Below are 22887 nucleotides of genomic sequence, written 5' to 3' on the forward strand. Positions count from 1 at the left end.
GCACTTAGCTATTAAGTTGCTGAACTTAGGAATTTATTTTTCACCTACCCCACAAAAATTTATTCGCCCAATTACTAAAAAAACAACAACAAAAACATTGCTGTTACCCAAATGATGTTGCTTCAGATTATCTGAGAGGGGTGGTAAGCTGACAGTGTAACAATTTTCATTTAACCTGTTTTTTCTTATGACCAAATCCTTTAATGAATCCGGCACAAAACTAGAATGATTGCATTCTACAACTGGAAGGACCTCAGTGTTGATTTACTCTAATCTACTTGTTTTATCCACAAGAAAATCCAGGGGCATTACATCATTTTTACATAATCACACAATTAGATGATTATCCTGGAATAATCGTCTAAACCTCCTGGTTCCTAAACACATGCTTTTCTACTAGCTGGGAAAACAATAGAAAAAGAAATCTCCTTCTGTACCTTAGGAACCTTTAAGAGTCCTAAACAAAACCTTGTTTGGGACCTCAGGTTTGCCTTTCTCCCCACTGGCAGCAAATTTTGGCTCCCAACGTGATCAACCAATCAGTCAAACTTCAGAACCAAAGAAGGATTGCTTTGTCAGTCTCTCCTTTCATTCTGGACAGCAGTTGATACATGGAGCTGATAGTTTGAACCAGCAAATTTCACATCTCCCAATTCCCAGCTTCCCTTCTCTGACAGTACATGCTGGCTCTCAAGACAGCCATGCTCACTTGTCAGAAAACACTTTGACTTGAAACAGTCCCATGGGGGTGCACAAGCCCTATATCCAGAAAACTCTTCTTTCCTATATGTTAACTAGTGTATCAAAACTATTCTGATTCCAATTTCCCAGCCACAGTTGGTTTCTGTCTTCCCTAAACGTATCAGCAAATTTTTTACTTCAGTCTTTGTTTTTGTGATGAATGAGAATGTAAGAGCTGATGCTGTTTCTTCAAGCTTCTCCTAAGAGAAATCAATCTTTTCTCCAAGCAAAATGACCTCCACCTGAACCAGGGATAGAACTCAAGAAGAGAGAGATTTAGTGGTAGTTGTCTTCTCTTAAAACTACAATCTGAAATAGCAAAGTCTGAAAAAAAAAAAAAAAGAAAAGAAAAAAAGAAAAAGAAAAGCAAGAAACCAAAAGAACATTTATTATATAAACCCATTTTGACGTAACAATGGAAAAAAATCCCATTTTTTGTGGCATCTGGGGATATGGAAGGGATGTTAGATTTTTTTTTCTGTCCTAGATGCACTGGGTAATTGAGGTCCCTTCTGCCTTTAGCAGCTACTCACAATGAATCATTTGTAGCGGGCATAAGAATGAGGGACTCCATTCTCCACCTTTGTCTTCAGGGTGCAACCCTATCTTGTCAAAAGACAGTGGTGAGATGGCTTTTTGCCTCTGCTAGACCCCAGTGCCAGATGCCACACAATTAACTCCCCACTGGTTTCCTGTTTACATTTCCATCTGTGCTCCTGAGACTTAGTGTCTTACAGTTCCCATCATCTCCACATACCACATTGTTTTCAAAGGGGATGAGGACAAAATGGCGCATGAAGAGCTCTCTCTGCAAGAGAACAGAAAGACTACAGATTTGAATAGAAAACATTCTCATCATTGTTGGTTTATTTTAAAAGGAAAAAAAAAAACATTGCTGGTTTAGTCTGGATGAGGTGCAAATCAGAAAATTTAATTCAGTACTGCCCCTGCCAACAAGTTCACAGCTTACAAACAGAACTTGGTAAAACACAAAGGGAGGATACTTCTAAGTTACAAAAAATGGTGTGATCAAGATACTAGTAAAAGTCTTGATTGCTGCTTTAAAAAAAAATTAATCTCCTAACTTTTTAGGGAATATTTCTCTCAATGCAATTTTAAAAAATATTATATGCTTTAAGAACATATATGTTTCTTGAACTTATAAAGATGTGGACTTATTAATTAATCAGACCTTATAGTTATATAAAAATGTCATGAAAGCAATTTATGACCAATTCTTACCCTTTTAGCTTACAGAAATGTTTTATATATATGTATCTGTATCAACTGTGTTATAGCAGGTATGTAATAGACGATGTATTACCTATGATGTAACTCATTAGGTTAAATCTGAAATAAGTACTTAATTCACTTACTGATGTAGTTCATCAAAGGATCCTGAGAGTCTGCACCTACTTTCCCAAGTGCTTAAATGGCTTTGAGAACTTGAGAGGGAAAACAGTCCTTGGATTGCTTCATGTTGAATGTACCTTCACTTTATATAGTATTGATATCACACCAACTGCTTGTGACTACTGATTCCCCCTCCCAGCTTCACCATTCTGCATTTATTTAGGCTTAAAAGGTAAAACTGAGGCAAATGTGAGCCAGTGGGTTCACTTTGATTTTGAAACCTTTTCCTGAGGACTCAGCACAGCAAACCAAAACTATTAAGAATTCAGAAGCATGTGGAAAGCCTTTCGTCATATTAAATACCACACATCAGGGACACAAAGACATATAGTGTGCTCTGGAAAAGAAGAAAGTGTTGAGATAAATGAATACATGTCCCAAATTTATGCATTGGAGTTAGCTGACAATAAAGGTCAAATGAGAAGAAAGAGTAATGGAACCGCACAGTAATGATTTGTGACCTTTCTGCCAAAGACCTTTGCCTGTTTTTGAGTTTGTTCCTTTACTTGCTTTCCGCTGATACGTAATACAGTGCCGGAGTCTGCGCGCTTGGTTTAGAACAGAGCTGCTGTTACTAACTGTGCCCCATTGGTTTGGTCATTTCATCTGTTCTCCAGGCTCCTCATCTGCATGATGGGTTTATGAATAGTACATCTAGAGTGGGGCTATTGTGAAGGTTAAGTAAAATAATACAGGTAAAGCATGGACAAGCAAATAGTGCCCAATAAATTATTATCATCCGGTATATTGAATTCATAGATTGAGACCAATTCCCTATAAAATTATTCCGGATAGATAGCCTTCACATATCTCAACTTCTCCCACACACTTCTCTCTCCACTTTGATGTTCTGGGGGTAAGAGAAACCTATTTTTAAAGTCTTCCTTATACCTGGGGCTATTACAATGTGTTCTCAATGGCCATTGCCCCAGCGTAGCTAAATACAGTATTCCAAGGACAGACAGCAAAAACGAATTAACCTTTCTTCCTGAAGTCTTTTTAACCCTATCTAAGATCTCATTTTCAAAATACCTATTTCCCAACTATATTTCAGGAAGATTCTTTCAGTCTATGGATTTCTAACTATACATTTGCTAGCCAAAATACATTTCTACTACTCTTAGCTGAGTAAAGCTGATTTATCCATGGGGAAAAGATCTGAAAATTGTTCTCTTGGGCTATTAAGCTGTATCCAATTTCCAGGGTGCCTGATGCCTTCATCTTTAGGGTTGAAGGATTCCATTTTGCTTCATCCATCAACCACAAAATAGTCAACCTCGTCTTTATTGCAAAGCCACGTTTCTAATGATAATGAAAGCAACTCAGGCTGCTAGGTTGAGTCAGCAATTTAAAAATCAGAATTCTTTGACCAATGAACACAATCAAATTTGAAAAGCAACTGATAAAAAGAAGGACAGAAATGAAACCTTCAAGGTTTTACTATTTTATGTTTCCGAATAAAGTGGATTTTTATGTCTTTTAACAAACACCTCTTCTAATCACCACTAACTTTTTTCCTATTTCTCCCTTTGTTCTGTATGCATAGTTTGTTTTAATTGGTTCATAATTATTATTAATGCCAATAATCATTTAAATGCCAATACTCAATATACATATTAAAATAGAAAATTAGAAAGGACAGTAATCTATTTTTAGCAGTTAATTGCAAATTGACATGATGGAATAGGGTGATTTAATATTTATTATTTCCTATGTAATAATTTTTTATAAATGTCTCTCTGCAAATTCAACATAGCTTTTTCCCCAAGGCGTTTTTAATACTTCTGTTGTAGTGCCAAAAAACTATTCTTAAAATATGTAGATTCCTCGTAAGTATTAATTTCAGCTTTTTAAATTTTACATCATGTATTGTGTTTCATCTACCCCAAATGCCACTATCAAGAATCAGTCTAAGATGCCTCCTCCTCTTACCCTTCTCATCTGGTAGCAAGATCGCATTCCTCTGAACTCCATAGAGTTTCATCCATCCTCCTCATCGCATCTGGTTTTTATATTTTACCTTGTTGAATTTATGCATCGTCTACCTTGTCTTCCAGAAAAGTCCTATAACTTTCTACCACATTATGTACTTATTTATGTCTGTCTCCTCTCCCCCTTACCACCATGAGCTTCATGAGGATAGAATTAGTGTCTGACTTAACTTGGAAGTCTCCACAGCCCTTGGCAGAATATCCGGCACAGAATAAGCATTCAACACGTTTGTGGAATTAATGAACAGATGAATAGGTGTGCAACAAATGCTTATCAAATGAGAACCGAAAACAGTTCTGCCATTATTACACTAACCTAGGCTGCGGTTGTTGGCTTTGAGAAGATTTTTAGGAGAAACAATATAGTCAGGGAGTGTCCTTGCTAATTAATTCCCTCATATAGGTACAATCACATACCTATTAGGGCTGTGCTTATGCTATATTTACACAATTTATTGAAAAGTTTATAAACAAAATCTGCTTATGAATAATATATACTTGTGTCTGCTAAAAACAAACCACCAGTTTAGATGATTGTGTTTTTTTACTGAATTGCCTGGTTTGGGGAGTTGACATCAATATGACTATAGTGATAGGGCCTGTGTTGAAGAGGAAATAAGCCATGTATTCTCTTGTCTTGCTCACATGCTGTCCTGGACACAATGGAAAGAGCATTGGTTTTGGACTCAAACAGACCTACTTTCAAATGCTAGCTTTGACAACTATGAGCTCTGTGACCTCGGGCAGTTTACTTACTCAATCTTTAAGTCTCTAAGTAATACGTATTGTGCCGTAAGTTCATATAAGGGCTAGACACATATGGAATATTATCTGGTACACAGTAGGGCTTAATATGTTCTAGTTCTTGTTATTAAATTCCAGAGTGATTTAACTGAACTGTATACCATAGTCTACAGTATTCATCTAGTGCATGAAGTGCAAAATGGGGTAAGGTATGTAAGAAGTTTATTAGAGAACATGGTATATAGTCATCTCTCAATTCACATTAGAAATTGTCATGGAAAATTACTGCCTCAGGGAAAATACAGTAATATTCGGCAAATCTGGCCTACTTGCCCTGACCATCAAGCCATTTCTACCAGACAGTTCCAATTCCTCCTGCTATATGTTGTATATGCCCCAGTTCTCTCTCATGGCGTTTATCTCACTTGTAATGGTATAATCATTACATGGTGCAGTGAAAACTATCTCCCTGTTAAGGTACATACTCAATGACCGCAGGGACTATATCTGCCTTGCTCACTGCTGAATCCTGACCACTGAACACAGTGCTTATTCACTCAAATATTTGTTCAGTGAATGAATGAGTGAATGAAAGATTGCATGAGTCAGTCAGTCATTGAATGTTATTAGACACTTGACCGTTATTGTGTCTGACATGTAAATAAGGGCTGAATGAGTGAATGTACAACTGAGTTGTCAATAGCATTCATTATAATAAAAGTTTCTAAAGAAAACTGCTTACTTCCTTATAGTTACCTATTATAAAAAATGTTATTTAATGATAACATCAGCAGAAGAACAGGCTGCCTATTTAAAGTCTTTTCTTGTCAGTCTTGCTTTTCAAACCAAAACTACTAGGCACAAAGTAGGCACTCAAAATAGCTTTTTGGATGGAAAATTCTAATCATGCTCTTGACATTGTCATCATTTCCTTGACTTGCCATTGTTAGGGAACAAACAAAATTATCAGGGGAAAAACACCATACAGCTCTTTAAAACTCAAAAATTTTTTCTGCATTATTTTTTTTTTGTCTTTTATTGGTTATAAACGTATCTCAAGCCTCATTTTTTTAAAAAAGGATTTGTGTATCCGCAATAAAAAAACAACAACAAAAGCTAATGTCCTTGGAAATAAATTGTAGGATGGAATAATTATAGCGAGCGTTTGTTTTCATGAAGCATCTTTGAATTCTTGACAGCATTTTAGTCTTTATCGGTGAAAAAAGAGCTAGCTGTACCTTTAATTTATCTTCCTCAATCATCCTGAGGGCAAAACATCTTTTTTTGACCATGCTGTCCAATAGTTAAAGACAAAATGTAGTTAATTAGCTTTTTCACATGGTTCATCAAAGAAAAGAACAGTGAATTAATAGTTTGGAAGGGAAGTAAAGCCGCACAGAGTGAAAATACAGAGTCCATACTGATAAATAAAACTCTGACAACACGTTACATCCACCTTTTTTTGCTCCTCCTTAGTCTTCCCCCCACCTCTCTTGCCTTAAATAACCACTGTCCTGGATATTTGGCTTATCATTTCCTTGATTTTCTTCTAACTATACTTTTGCCACATACATACGAATTCCTAAAATAGACTGTTTTGTTGTGAATGTGTTTACATTTACACAATGGAATCATGCTGGAATCTTCTGGGACTGATCTTTCTTATTCAGTATTGCTAGAAATCATCCATATTATCCCATGTAGTTCTAGTTTATATGTTTCACACTGTACAATACTACAATTGTGTAAACATTCCACAATTTATTTACTCATTCTCTTGTCAAAGAAAATTTGGGGGGCACCTGAGTGGCTCAGTTGGTTAGGTGTCTGACTTCCCTTCAGGTCATGATCTCACTGTTTGTGAGTTGGAGCCCCACATCTATCCTCTGGCTCCCTCTGTCTCTCTGCTCCTCTCCCCCTCTTGAGCACTCTGCCTCTGTCTCAAAAATAAATAAATATTTTTTAAAAACATTTGGGTTGTTTTCAGTTTTTGCTATTACATACAGTGCCTCTAGGAACATTCTGGTACATATTCCCATGTGGTTGTGGAGGAGCTCTTTAGGAATGTACTTAAAATTGCTCATGTTAGAGCATGTAAATGTTTAACTATACAAAATAATAGCAAACTATTTTCCAAAATGGTTATATCAGTTTGAATTTACAGAAGCAACATGTAAGTGACCTACATTTTACTGACCTACATCTTCTCCAACACTTGGTATTACCAGACTCTCTCTCTCTCTCTTTTTTTTTTTTTTTGACATGTTTTTGTGGATGTTTCAATGCTCATGCTATATTCTATGCTTACATGGTCTCATTACTAATAAACTAACAAAAGTGACCAATGATAAGAAAATGCCATAAACAAGAGATAGTAATTAATCCAATTTTGTGTGTTCAAGGTTCAGAGGAGGGGTTTAGGAGAGGTGGATAGGGAATCCTAGCCCTGGTAAAGGCCTCAAAGATAGCTTCTCAAAATTACCTTGAAGGGTAGGGGTGCCTGGGTGGCTCAGTCAGTTAAACGCCTGACTTCGTCTCAGGTCATGATCTCACAGTTCGTGAGTTCGAGCCCCACGTCAGGCTCTGACAGCTCAGAGCCTAGATCCTGCTTTGGATTCTGTGTCTCCCTCTCTCTTTGCCCCTCTCCTGTTCTCTCTCTCAAAAATAAATAAACATTAAAAAAAAATTACCTTGAAGGGAGGGGCAGAAGGCCTTGGAATACAATGTGCCACTAGAACACAGTGTGCAGCCCATTCCTCTCCTTTCCAGTCTCCTCTCCTTCTCAGAAAGGCAGCAGATCCAAGGTAATCATACCTTGGACATCTCTGAGTCCTTTGAAGGAAAGATAGTGAAAGCTCACCCTACCCTTGTTACCAGGTCTGATGGCAACATCACACAATTGTGGTGGCAACCTCTTAGGCACCTCTCAGGCGAAAAGCTGATCTGAGATTATATTTTCTTCTAGGATATGGCATTGGTCTTCCACCCAACTCTCCACTGACTTCCAATATATCCGAGCTAATCAGTCAGTACAAGTCTCATGGGTTCATGGATGTGCTGCATGACAAATGGTACAAGGTGGTTCCCTGTGGAAAGAGAAGCTTTGCTGTCACTGAGGTAAGGGAAAAAGTGCTGATAATGTTGATGCTTCATAAAGCCTTACTTTGAAGGATGTGACGAAATGCACTGTTACATGTGTCTTGTGGTACAAACCAGGCCATTACATCTACTAGAACTCACCATGATATTTGAATGACTCCTACCTTCACTTGAAGAGTGCCCATTCCTATAGGAATTTGCAATAACACAAGTTTGTCTTATATTTGAATGTGATGCTATTTTGATGAGTAAATGTCTGAATTTCCATTTTCTTCTCTATGCAATATTCTCAAGTGCAGAAGAAATGCTGTTCAAATTACAGCAATAGTATCTGAGATTCTCATTAACTATGTTTGGTTTAGGGGCGTCTGGGTGGCTCAGTCGGTTGAGCGTCCGACTTCGGCTCAGGTCATGATCTCGCGGTCCATGAGTTCGTGCCCTGCATCAGGCTCTGTGCTGACAGCTCAGAGCCTGGAGCCTGTTTCAGATTCTGTGTCTCCCTCTCTCTCTGTCCCTCCCCCATTCTCACTCTCTCTCTCTCTCTCTCTCTCTCTCTCAAAAATAAACATAAAAACAAAACAGTGTTCAGTTTAAGTGTTAATTGTTGGTCACGATGTGGACTTCAGACTATCCTTCAAGATCCAATCAAAGCTATTTTCCCGATAGTCCAAAGATGAATCCTTTGTGGGTTTACAAAAATAGACATACTTTACCCAGTAATTCTTCAATACTGGATCATAGATTTTTTAAACTGAAAACAGCCAATACCTTTCTTTTACAGATGGAAACTAATACCCAAAGGTCCTAAGTGATTTGCCCAAGGCAAACAAATAGTCAGAATCTACATCTTTCTATTGCAGTGCTCTGCTTTTACAATGTAATGGGAAAGAAACCATCAAAGTGGATAATTAAAATAGGAGACTAAAAGATATAACAAGAACCATGGGTTCAGGTATTTAAAAGAGAAGCCAAATAAATCAGTACAAGGTCAGCCAGACATTTCCAAAAAAAAACTATAGCCAACAACAATAATGGATTCATATAGCCTCTATTTGTCAACAACTCCCAAATTTGTATTTCTACACAGACTCTTCTGAGCTCCAGAACCATATGTCTACCTTCCCGTTTGACATCCCCACTTGGATATCCTACAGGCATCTCACATTTAACTTGTCAAAAACTGAACCCTTGATCTTCTCTCCTAAATCTGCTTTTCCTCCTGTGCTTCACATCTTGGGTAATGGCGCTTCTGTCCATTCCAGAAACTGCCAAGGATCCTTAATGCCTCCCACATCTCACCTTCCGTATCCATCAACAAGCCATATTTTTTCCTTCTATAAAATATGTCTCAAGTATGCCCGTTTATTGCCATCTTCGCTGTCATGGCTCTAGTTCAAGCCATCATCCCTCATCTGGACCACTGCAAAAGCCTCCTAACTGATGTCTGTTTTCATGTCTGCCTTTCTCCAATTTATTCTCCATGTGGCAGATCACTCTTCAACTTAGAAGCCTGCATTGGCCTCCCGTGTTAATTAGGGAACAATCTGAAATGCAGAACATGGCCTACAGTGCCCTGTGGGACTTGATCCTGCCTACAGCTTCAGCCTCGTCTCATGCCACTTTCCCCTGGCTCATTACAGCCCCACCACAGTGGCCATTTGAGATAGAGATAGACCAGTGGCTTCTGTGCCTTGGCATCTCAGCACATGCTATTACATCCTCCTTCCCCAAAAGTCTTACGCCTGGCATTTACCAGCTAATGCCTTCTCATTATAAATTCCCAGCTGAAATCTTGCTTCTCCAGAGCCTGCCTATAATCCCTGTGCCAATCTGAGTCATATCTTCCTTTTTAACCTCATATTATATCTCACTGAGAAGATAGTCATAGAACAAAGACTTAAAGGAAGCAAAGAGGAAAATGGGGAACTAGGGAACTAGCATGTTCTGTTTTTTTACTATGTGACAAAAGCTGTACTGGGGACATTAATTCATTGGTTCTCACTACAACCCTGTTAGGCAGGCATTTTTATCGTTATTTGGAGAGGTTTGCATGGCATTTTCTAAATGAAGTAAAATTGGGCTGATACTGGTAGCTGAATTAAGTCAGCTGAGAAAGAATAAAAACCAGTTGCTTAAATTGTGCAAAGCAGCAGTTCACTTGGTGTTTTCTACCATTTGCTGTGACCGTGGTTAACTCATGCCAAACTTCCAAGTGATTCAAAGTTGACAAAAAAGACATTAGACAAGGCAAAAGGAGCCTCTCAGTCATGTCCCCAAAGCCAGCCATATGGAATGATCTGAACCTGCTTGATCACATGAACACCTCTAGGCTGTTGCCATTTCAGAGGACCATCAGACTGAGATATCAGCTGGAGGGACCATCTGACTCCACTGGACAAACCTCCACTGGCGGTACAGGACTCTGCAGACTCAGAACCTAACTCCACCAGGCACATAGAGGGGAACATCCTTCTGGAGACTAACATAAATCTATTTATTCCAGTATGAAAAGAGCTACCACAAAGCATGAGAAATTTGAAGCCATATATTTCTGGACTTGTATCCTGACTCTACCAGTTAACAACTGAATGACTTAGCTGCTATTAAGTCTCAGTTTCCTCATCCATGAATGAATATGATAACACCTGCCTTGCTGTTTTGTTCTGAGAAGAGGAGATCATTTATGGAAAGACACCTGACACAGGGGCACCTGGGTGGCTCAGTCAGTTCAGCATCCAACTCTTGATTTCAGCTCAGGTCACGATCTCACAGTTCCTGAGTTCGAGCCCCATGTCAGGCTCTGTACTGGCATTGCAGAACCTGCTTAAGATTCTCTCTCTCTCTCTCTCTCTCTCTCTCTCTCTCTCTCTCTCTCTCCCCCCCCCCCTTCCCCTGCTCTCTTCTCTTTCTCAAAATAAATAAATAAATAAACTAACTAAAAATAAAAAAAAAAGAAACCTGACACAAGTAGCAAATGATGGAAATATTAATATACAATCAGTGCAGGGAGAATGAAATCATCATGATGAATTAGACCAACCATGACTCATCCCCTAGGACTGATGATGGGACGGCTTCCCTTGAAATACATGGTCACATAGAGAATACCTTAACAAAAGCAGCATTCCCTTAGGAAGAGGGACACGGGAGAATGGATGCCAAATAAGCAATCACTCACCTATTCCATACCCACTCCATAAATGGAAAAGTTGCTTCCTCTCTCATCCCAACCACTTCTTATCTGTACAATGAGGTGTTTGGGTTTTATCATCTGCAAGCGCCCTCCTAGCTTTGATCCAGTGGATCATCCTGAGATAATATTAATATTCTTTACAGTACAGCATAATGGTTCAAAACATGGGCTTCAGAGACCGTTCTGGATTTGAACCCTATTGGCTATGTGATACAGGACATGTTAGTTGGCCATTCTGAGCCTCAGCTTCTGCAAATTGGGGATGATAATATCTACTTTATAGGATTATGGTGAAAATTAAGGTAGATAGTGCTTGTAAAATACTGAACTATGCCCAAATATGGTAGCCACAAGATCACTTATGTTGTTAAGGATTTTGAGGTTTCACTATAAATGTTCCAGGATTTTTATGAATTTAGCAGCAATTTTGAACAAAACCAAATTACATGTGGACAAGTAAGAAGATAAGTTTTGAATAACAAATAGTCATTAGAAGCCATAAACTGTTCAAGTCATGCATACAAAATACACTACATTTTTTTTTCCAGCCATGGTTTTTAACAGGTCAAATTCAGGAGAGAACTGTTTGGGAAATTCTGGATGTAGTGAATTAGAAGCAGTTGGATAAGAGACTGACATCAGGATCAAGTTATAGTTAAGACCACCCTGGGCCCTCTCTCCTGGTCAGCTGAATTTGGAAGGAGGAGAGAGGTAGGACTGAGAAGAATGGAAGGGAAGTGTATCATTAGTTGGAACCTCAGACAAGACAAAAAAAAGAATATTCTGTGTGTGTAGAGGTAAGCAGGCCACCCCCAGCCTCGGGGAATCTTCTGAACACGCATGGAGCTGTTCTTTCTCAGGAACGGTGCTCTGCAGTATGGTGCATCCTGGTCTGTGCAGTAGCAAACTGCCATATGATGATGCTCACCTGTGTGCATTTAAACAGCAGTGCGGGGGCGCCTGGGTGGCTTGGTCGGTTAAGCGTCCGACTTTGGCTCAGGTCATGATCTCGCGGCCCGTGAGTTCAAGCCCCGCATCGGGCTCTGTGCTGACCGCTCAGAGCCTGGAGCCTGTTTCAGATTCTGTGTCTCCCTCTCTCTCTGCCCCTCCCCTGTTCATGCTCTGTCTCTCTCTGTCTCAAAAATAAATAAACGTTAAAAAAAATTATTTTTAAACAGCAGTGCGTATCCTTGTACACCAGCCGGCACATTTGTCTTGAACAACCTATGACAGAATTTCAGAATGTCTCCCTCACCGAACCCAAAGGCAGAATATAATTAAATGAAACCAGTCTTTATCTCATTGGCTGAGCTTGGGCTCCTCTGTGAAGGCCCTCTGCCTGCTGGATTTCCCTTGGCTCAATCCATGAATTTCCACCTGCTTTTTTTTTCCCCAAGCTTTCAGAAAAGGTCAGAAGAGGAAGCATTTACGTAAGTGCTTTGCTTCCCATACCTTTTGCCTCAAATGCCGTACATTGCTGGGCTGTGCTAGTGTAGAAACCAGGACCAGCCCTGAAATGGGACAAGCCAGATTAGAAGCCTGCATCTACCATCAGCTTGCTTGGGGCAAATCACTAACTCAGCTCAATCTTAGCTTCTTCATCTCTTCAGGGGCTTCTTGGGTGGAGTAAATAAAATAGCGGTTTAATGAACGTGTCCCACCTCCTTCACCACCCAGGGGGAGGAGTTCTGCAGGGTACCTCTCCCGACAGGTGCCCTTGAGGAGGACATTCCTTCGTTTATCTCTGGCCCGACTCTCCATTTTCCACATCCAGTCCTAGTCTACATATGTTGCCACAGAGTAATTAAACACCCTTTCACTCCGAAAAAATAACCTACTTTGGCTAGTAAGCGATATGGTCACCTAGTAACACTATATGAAAGCTGCATTTTCTTCCTATCTCTGGTTAATTGGACATTAGTATTTCATCCCCTGTGAGGACTTTGATGTATTCACCTCCCATCTCTTGACAACCCCAGAGCTGTCTAGCTGCAGTCTCTCTGGAGGATAAACTCATTTTTTTTTTGAACTTCAGGGCTTTATCTGGTCCCCCAGAGTCACCTAGAAAATCGCACGTCCAATTCTGCCGACCAGACTCCGGCAATTCTCAAAGGAACTTTAAATGACCTCAGATGTTTCTTCATGATGCTCCTAGCACAGTTGTGCCTACGCCCACAGTAAACTTATTGTCCATCAGTTCCACTGGGGAAAACGTATGGCAGACTTTAAATTCCTCCGTTTTCCTTTGACTCAGGAAAAAAATGTAATTTTTTTGGTAAAGTCACTGAGTGAACTTAGAGTTCCAGGGCAACGTTTTGTAAAATCTGTTATTTGCAAACTAGGAAAAGGAAGTCAGCAGATCACAGTTTAGCAAACTCCCAAAATTCTCCAAGAAATTATTAAGGTGTATAATGATACCATTTTTCTTTTGAGATTCAGCGGGGGAAGAGCAGAGAGAGAGGGAGACAGAAGATCCAAAGTGGATTCTCACAGAACCTGATGTGGGGCTCAAACTCATGAACCATGAAATCATGACCTGAGCCAAAGTCAGATGCTTACCTGAGACTCAGGCGCCCAATGATACCTTTTTATTAAAAAAAAAAAAAAAAAAAAAAAAAGTCTCTTTTATTAAAAAAAAAATTTTTTTTATGTGTATTTATTTTTGAGAGAGACAGAGACAGAATGTGAGTGGGTTAGGGGCAGAGAGAGAGGGAGACACAGAATCCAAAGCAGGCTCCAGGCCCTGAGCTGTCAGCACAGAGCCCGACGCGGGCCTCCAACCCACAAGCTGCTGTGAGATCATGACCTGAGCCGAAGTGGGATGCTCAACCAACTGAGCCACCCAGGTGCCCTCCCCAAAAAAGTCTCTTTTAAATAATGGATTGAGTAAATAATTGGTTTTACCTTTTAACCAACTGGAAACAGTAAAGAAGGAAGAGGAAATAGTGATCTTGGCAGAGAATGGATAGCACTCTCAATCAGTCCGAGAAGAGTTTTCAAGAAGACATTTGCAAATGTATGGGTTAAGGAAACCAACAGAAATAGCAGTGTCCCAGAGCAGGTGAAGTGAAGGAGTCATTACCACATCTAGGTTCAAGGGAAAAAAATGGAGAGAGCCATTCCTAGAACTCAGGAGTAAGGGATCAAAGGGGGTTTTCTAACAGGATCTATAGCCTTTGGTGAGGGACATAGCCAACCAATGGTAACCTGGCTGGAAGATGGCCAGAGAATAAATACCTGACCTTAGTTTCCTCCCACCTTCTCATTTTCCACCACTGCCTTAGGTCAAGGGAGCCTGTCAATGTGGTCCACAGAGGACCTCCTCAGGGCACAAAGCCCAGTGGGAAAAGGTGGAGAGTATTCTGGAAGGCCAAAAGAATGTACGGCACAGCCCCTGGTAGCAGACAAAGATGGGGATGGAATAGCTAGGGGAAAGTGCCTGCAGCCTGACCATCTGAGAATGTGTAGCTTCTGTACCAGAATACGGAGATCCAGCCTGCAGGCAGACAGCTCATGCCTTGCCCTGGTCAGAAAGGAGAGAGTACAACCAGGTCCACTGGAACAACACTGGTCTTGGGAGCCAGACCATCTTAGCTCTGCCATTACTACAAGGAAGCAGCTTTATGTCTGGAAAAGTTACTTAACGTGTCTCAACGTCGGTCGAAGCCCTATCTTCCCGGATTGTTATAAGGTTTTCTGCCTCTGAATCCAGGTGTCTCCTTGTGTTGTTATATGTGGGAAACAAATACATACTAAGCAGGAAGTTGGACATTGCCATGAAAGGAGTTCCATCTCAGGAATTCAGAGGCCTTGATTACATGGTATAAGGAAAAGGAGAAGTAAATTTTGGAGCAGTCTAAAAGCAAATCATTGTACTTTTCGGTGTTTCTGAATACCAAGGAAAGTGCACCATAAGAAACTTGCCACCATTCCGTCCTGAGCTCATCCTCAACTTGACTTTCACTACATCCCTGAAATTTCTCCATCCATGGCCTTCCCAATCCTGAACATCATCTAATAAGGAAATCACTTAGGTTCTCTTAAGCTTGTTTCCTCACCTTAAGATTGAGCTGCGTAGCTTGTGCAGCTTAGAGAATGCTGTGCTTCTCAAGCTGATACATTTAGAGGGATCCTGACTTAACTAGCTGAAGAGATGCGTCCTGGAAGAAGGACAGGGAACTGACTGGCCTCCAGTCTGGGCTCTCTATCTCTGACCACTACCCCAGACCACCAAAATGTGCATCCCATGTAAAACTTTCTAATACTGTTCACGGAGAAAACAGAGTTTTCTCATGATAGATACATTCTTCCCTCTATTAATTTTGGGGGTGGGGGAAGAGGAAAGGGTTAGTCAACTAGAACACTGAAACCCAAAAAAATCGCATTGGTCACATCAAGAAGCTTCAATGCCGGGGTACCTGGGTGGCTCGGTCGGTTAAGCATCCCAACTCTTTTTTTTTTTTTTTTTGTTTATGTTTATTTATTTATTTCAAGAGAGACAGAGAAAGTGAGAAGGCGAGAGGCAGAGAGAGGGGGAGAGAGAGATTCCCAAGCAGGCTCCACAGTGTCAGCGTGGAGCCCGATGTGGGGCTTGAACTCACTAACCGTGAGATCACGACCTGAGCTGAAACCAAGAGTCAGAGATGCTTAACCAACTGAGCCACCCAGGCACCCCAAATGTCCCAACTCTTGATTTCAGCTCAGGTCATGATCTCATAGTCACACACACATCAACCAGGCTCTGTGCTGATAGTGCAGAGCCTGCTTGGGATTCTCTCTCTCTCTCTTTCTCTGTGTGTGTGTCTCTCTCTCTCTGTCAAAATAAATAAATAAACATTAAAAAGAAGAAGAAGAAGCTTTAATACTGGTCAATTTTCTTTCCAGTTTATCTTTAAAAACCCAAAGGAAATAGTATGGGGGTGGGGGAGGGGTGAGTTTCCATGCAGTCTGTTCTGCTCTTGACAGCTAGGTCACATCTCAACAGCCTCCTGCCCCTCTCATCCCTACCCCTTCCTTTTTCAATTTAAAATGTCACTGCTATTCAACCTGATGAAAGTTATGGTGAGGCAAGGAGAGTTAATGACTGTAGATTGCTTTAAATTGAAAACCCGTGTATGTCGGGAGCCACCTTGACAGCTGAGCGCTTCCCTTGGAATAGCCTAAGTAATTAAGTTTAATATTTAAGCCAAGCATAAGGTCAGATGGAACCTATCCAGGTAGTGCTTTCTGGAAACCTGAAGAAGCACAAAGCTCTACGTGTGTCCTTTTATGATGTGGAGTGGGATTGCACATGAAGAAAGGGAGGCCAGTCTCCGAAAGGCCTCACTTTCTTTTACTCTGCTACCAGAACGGATTCATTCATCCAGCCAGCCAGCCAGCCATTCACCAGCAAACATGTACTGAACTCCTGTGTGCCAGCCCTGCATGAGGTGCAGCTGATGCAGAGATGAATACAGAAGCCAGAGGCAGGGAGACAGATCTGCGAACAAACCCCCTACCCCACACCGTCACAGGGGCGGCAGCAGCAGGAGATATAAGTGAGAGGTAGCACAGGCAAGCCTGTGAATCACTCATGGAAGAGGAAGAAGGAATCTGAGAAGGCTTCCTGGAGGAGGTAACCCTTGTAACGGGAGGAACCTTCCAGTCTGAGCATGAGCAAGGCACTGAGGCCTGGGAAAGCAATGCAATTTGGCCCTATCCTCCAGAGACACTGCACCCAATCATGCTGGATGGACACGACTTTATGCCCTTTTAGTGGTGCCCTCCTCAGGGATTCTGAAATCACAGATGGCCACCTTTCCTTGTGTTCTGCTTCATAGCCCCCCTGTTACCCCCAGGAGAGCAGGGGCATCTTTTAAAATCTCCATATGGAAGGCAGTCTGAAATAACTAAAAGACTTTCAGCTCCAAAAGTAGACATACTGAGGTTTGATGCCCTGCTCCATCACTGTGTATCCATGCAAGCCATGCGACTTCTAAAACTTCAGATCCTTACCCCCAAACTGGGGATAGATAATAGTAGAATCTACTTATAAGTAGTGGAATATATTTAATGAGCTATTTTCAGAAGAATACTTAGCTTAATAAATGTTCGCTCCTCTTTCCCTAAGTATAGAGCTACGTGTGCAGAAGAAAAAATATGTGGTAAATAACAAGCACATGCAAGAAATTACAGTTGGTGCACCCTCCCTTTTGGACCCATTTCCAAAAAAGCAGTGTCAGGAAGTATAAGCATCTTATAATTACAAGCATCTTACAATCCCAACATAAAGATTCTTATGTATTAGTTACATACGTTATAAAACTGAAGACTGTTTTACTGGAGGACTTGAGAAAGACATGATTCTGGAATTTTCTACCTTGTAAGTGCTGGATTAACCAGCTATTATATCATAGTATTCCTTTCTTCAAAACCAGCTTCTAGACTTGAGTGGGGAAAGCTGAAGGTAGTTTATGCAGATCATTAAGATGCACTGAAATCAGATGTTTAAACCAACAGCAGGAACTCTTTTTCTTTAAATGTGGTCAGTGGTTTTTCAAAGTGCGGTTGCTGGGCGGACAGGCTGGAGACCTACCATTCTCCCGTGTTGTTTTCCTCTCACGCCACATCTTCACAAAGGTAGGGCTGTTTCTCTGTTGCTCTCTGCTTACAATATATGACAAAAGTTTTGAATTTTACTACAAGGAAAAACTAATTCTAGCGAGTGCCCTCTTCACCCTTGCTAATGACCAAGTAAACAGAGTGCTTAGAATAAGGGTCTCCTTTATATACCAGAGATGCTTGGGCATAAATTATAGCTGGGACCAAATACCGTTAACAGTTTTTGCTTTTCCCCTGGTTACGTTCCATAGACTCATGAATATTTATGAATAGTTACTTACTATGCAACCGAAAGGTATGAATAGTGCTCAAACTGGTTAAGACTACTGTGAGAGAGTCTTCCTTCCACTTTTTAAGATTTCCACACACTGAAATCTATAGGCGAATCACATGAAATGAGACTCCTCCCTAATTATTCCCTGTGCTAATAAGTATTTGCTTCCACGCTCTAAAGATTCTGGCTTGGAAAAAAAACAGAAAGCTTGGAAATGTGTGAAGATTGCCATCTAGTGGCTATGATGTGAAGTGTCGCCAACTATCAGAAAAGCCATCTTTTGTTCCTCACTTTTGTTCCCAAGTCTAACAATGTGACAAATTGCCTTCACATTTCCTCTGTCATATCCAATGCCTCTGAAGACACTTTATCCCCATACAGCTGTAGGAATTGGTGGGATTTCAGGACATGCTAGATGATAAGGCAGCATCGTTGGGGAGCTGAGGGACCCATAAATGTGCCCCTCTTAATCACACATTATAGATGGCTTCCTGCAACATCTTAGCACAGGACTAGTCAGCCAGAGAAGCCCATACAATCACATCTGGAGCCTCGCCTCTGCTCCCTCCTTTCATCCTTCTATCTAGTAAGACTTCAGGCCTGGTGATAATGGGTTGAATTGTGTCCGCCAAAAAGACATGTTGAGGTCCTAAAGAACTAATCCCCTGGTACCTCAGAACAAGTCCTGGTTTGGAAATAGGGTCACTGCAGACACGGTTAGTTAAATTGAGATGTGGTCATACTGTAGAAGCATGGCTCCTTAATCCAGCATGACCCATGTCCTTATAAGAAGACGGTTCCTCTGTAGAGATAGACACAGCGAGAACACCATGACCGTGAGGCAGAATTGGATTTATGCAGCTGCAAACCAAGGGATGCCAAAGATTGCCATTAAAATGGCAGATGCTCAGAATAAGCAAAGGAGGAGTCCTCTATGGCTCTCAGAGGGAACATAGTCCTGCTGACATCTTGACTTCAGACTTTAGTCTCCAGAACTGGGCGACCATCAACTTCTGCTTAAGCCCCCGGTTTGTGATACTTTGCTGTGACAGCCGAGCAGACAAATACACCTCGCCTTTCATCTCCAGTACCTCTTTCAGCCTAGCTGTTGAGCTGTTGAACCAAGAGCCTAGCACAAGCTCTCATTTTCCAGACAAGCACATGTAGTGGTCCTTGGTTGCTAGCTGCTCTCCCAGCTGCCGGTCTCTCCCCTGTTCAGCTCACCCTTCACAGTGCCATATTAATCTTTCTAAAACAAAATTCTGATTCAGTCATTCTTCTGTGCTTTCAGCTACTCTTTCTGCATCCTATAGAAACCAGATGTCTTGGCCAAACGTTCAGAACTCTTGTTGATCTGGTTCTGTCCATTTCACTTTGATATTTTATTCAAGTACTTCAGCCACACTGCGTGGGTTGCTACTAACTCCACTCCTCCCTTTCCCACTCGTGTGGTTAGGGTACCTTTCCCCCTTGCCTTCATCAGAATCAAACAATACTTCTTACAAAGAAAAGTCTTCCTCCATTTGTTCCCAGCAAGAATGCTAGGAATTTCCCAACAATTTCTCAATTCTCTGAATTCTTATAGCTCTTGGCCCTTATACCTCTGATGACATCTTTTCCATCTTGTGTTATAATTAGGTATAACTGTAATGCCTCAGTTCACTCAGCAGTCAGTAAGCTTTGAGTAGGGACCATCCCTGAATGCTCTCAGTGCTCTACATGTTGAAGAAACATGATTGGATACATGATGCCCTGTAAGGAATGATTGAATAAATGTTGCACTTTCTTCAGTGTCTAGGGAGTAGTCAGACATTTCTTCACTTCATCTAATACCATGCTCTCTTTTGACCTCCTTGTTCTGGCCACAGTGGCCTTTTTTAAGGTCTCCTACTTGATATGCTCCTCCTGCCCCAGGGCCTTTGTACATGTAGTTCCTTCTTCCTGGAACACTCATCCCTGCCTAGAACATCCAGTTAATTTCTTCTAATCCTTGACATTTCAGCTCGACCATCACTTCCCCAATAAAGGTTTAGTTTATCTTTCTGACCAGATCAAATTCCCGTTGTGTAAACTCCTGTGGCACCACAAATTCCTACTGTGTTACCTCTTACCTGCAACACTCACTGCAGGCACCCCTTTAACATTTCTGGTCATGGTAATTTGGTTAATGTCCATATTCCCTGCAAAACTATAAGCTCTATGGGGACAGAGACAGTTGGAAAATTATCTGCTTTAGATCACTGTTGTATGCCTGTCATATAGTAGGTGTTCAATAAACATTCATGGAGAAAACAAATGATGAGTATAGCTGCATTTACATTTGTGTAAATAATCTATTAAAATTTTCTAGGCAAACCTAATGCAGGCAATAATTATAGCACCTATAATTTTTGTACCTATTATATGCTAGACCTTGAACCTAATTCTTTATGTGCTGTATCTCATTTAATCCTGAAAATGACGCTATGAGTTAGCAATCATTGTCCTTGTTTTAGAGATGGGCAGTGATTCAAATAAGTAATTCTGCCCAAGATCGCAGAGTTGTTAAATAGCAAAACGGTGATTGAAAACCATTGCCCATATTAAACACCATGCCAGAATTACAAAAGAAAATCAAACAATACCCTTGATCCTTTTGAATACACATGATAAACATAAAAGACTGACCAGATAGTGCTACATCCTTGCAGTCACATTATTTATTAAAGTGTAGATTTCTCAATAGCAAAGCTGTATATTTCTCAAGGGACTGTATCTTGTTTACCAACTAAAGACCCATTAGCTGGCACAGGGCCTGGCACACAGTAGGTGTTCGATATATACTTGAAAAAAGGTTTGTCACATCCTTGTGAAAAATAAACACGTATAGCCAGGGCCAAACATCTGCTTTGAAGAAAGCAAATAAAGAAGGAAGAAAGGGAAAAGAAAGGAGATAGGGTACAAAAGGTATTGAGCACCTACTGTGTTTTGGTGTGCTAATTTAGATGGCTTTATTATTGTAGATGTTCTCTCACCTAAACCTAAAATAACACTGTGACACCATTATATTATTCCTGCTTTTTGCAGATGAGAAATCTGATGCTCAGAAAAGGTTTTAACCTCAGGCTGAGTGGTTCCACAGTCTGTAAGGATGGGCCAGTATGGTGATTGGCAACATCACAGATAGGTGAAGGCTTCCAGGTCAAGGTCAACAACCACCTGTGAAACTCCCAGAATGGCTGTGTGATACTGCTCAGAAACCCATTCTCCTGACTAACTTGGAAGATGAAGGTTTAAGTGAGCCACAGGACTCCTCACTTCCATTTCTGTTGGTTTTATTTCCCAATGTCAGTTATTTTTGCACACAACCATCTCATAGTTCTATACCTGAATGTTTGAGGGGGAAAAAAATGGCTTGCTGAAATGGAAGTGCCATCAGGCTCCTGATTTCTTCCAAAACAATCAGTCAACCCTTTTAATTTACTTACTGCAATGAATGTCTGACAGTCAAGATCCCTCCACAGTAATAAACAGAAAGAGTAACAGTGAAAATGACTGAGGATAACAGCCAGAGAAAATTGAAACCATGGCACTGAGCCCCATAATAATGCTCGAGGACAGTGGAGCAGTGGGGAACTCAACTACACATTGACTAAAACCTAAGATCCAGCATGAGGTTACATCCTCTGCAAGGCAGGTAGGGCACTTCTTGGGTGCACACTGAATTATTTTAGTGAAGTGGTACCATCTTCCTGATACCGTCTGTTTGACCATTAGGTAACTCTTGTGACAATACTTCTTTTATGTAACATTTCTACATGCACTCCATCGTCTTCCTCTCAGAATAACCACATGCAATGGAGAAGGCAGTTACAGTTACTATCACCGTTGTACAGTTTAGGACACAGAGGCTGGGACAGTAATGGCTCCTCTAAGGGCTCACAGCTAATTGGGGCAGAACAAAGACTGGAACTTGGTCTATTGAATTCTTATGCTCTCTCCACGACCCCTCACTACTTCCTAATAAGACACATAGAGGAATATGCTTACTAAAAGTTTCCCACACGAATAACTCCTTTCCAAGTGATGCCCACCAGGGGAAAGTTGGTGAGGGCTCTGTAAGGGTGCTTGATGGGCCAGTGAGGTCGGTCGCTGTGTTCCTCTAGCCTGCGATAGGAGGTCTGCAGGCAGTCCTCAAGGAGTGTGCTGAACCAGAGAAGCCAAAGTTGCTGCTGATAAAGTGTGAGAGCAGTGAGTAGCATACTGTAAAAGGTGCACAAGGGTGCTCATCAAATGACATCCATACACATGAGTGCCCAGGCCGCCGCTGTTCTTTAAGACCTCATCTCTACCTGCAGGCTAAATAGTACTGAAATTAGTAATAATAATAACAACACCGATAATGTTTTATCATTTTGGGTAATATCAGCTTTAATCCTCATCCAGCTGTACAAAATGTATTATTAGCCCCATTTTACAGATGGGAAAACTGATGTTTTTCAAGGTGTAAGGATTTACTGCTACTAAGTGGGCAGTTTTCAGATCTGATGCTGGGTTGTTCTGTCTTAGATTTTTTTTTTCCACCCTATCATGTTTCTTTCAGATGTAGTTAATTCAATCAGTTGGGATAATAATTTAGTAAGTTAAATATTTTAGTCTACAGACCTTTTCTTTCTTTTCCTTAAACTGTCTAGATCTTGTGGTGAGGTATTCATCCCATGGCTTTGTTTGTGCCAGTTAAAGCATGCTTGCCTCTAGAGTGTTATTTTGGCTTTACTTAAAGCACAAAGGAGGTGCTAACATTTTTTAAGTGAATGTTTGCCCCCTTCAGTTTGATTTAGTGGCCTGGGGTT

The 22887-nt window shown here is 40.8% G+C and overlaps 1 protein-coding gene across 1 annotated transcript in view; it reads left to right on the forward strand.

Moving 5' to 3' along the window:
* GRIN3A (glutamate ionotropic receptor NMDA type subunit 3A) overlaps window positions 1-22887 on the forward strand; it is a 171933-nt gene that overhangs the window by 119611 nt on the left and 29435 nt on the right. Inside the window, exon 6 of the mRNA XM_058694726.1 lies at window positions 7855-8006. Within this exon, the coding sequence (XP_058550709.1) occupies window positions 7855-8006 (152 nt within the window). The remainder of the gene's footprint in view (window positions 1-7854; window positions 8007-22887) is intronic.

Source organism: Neofelis nebulosa, chromosome 12 (assembly GCF_028018385.1).
Source record: "Neofelis nebulosa isolate mNeoNeb1 chromosome 12, mNeoNeb1.pri, whole genome shotgun sequence".
Classification (NCBI taxonomy): Eukaryota; Metazoa; Chordata; class Mammalia; order Carnivora; family Felidae; genus Neofelis; species Neofelis nebulosa.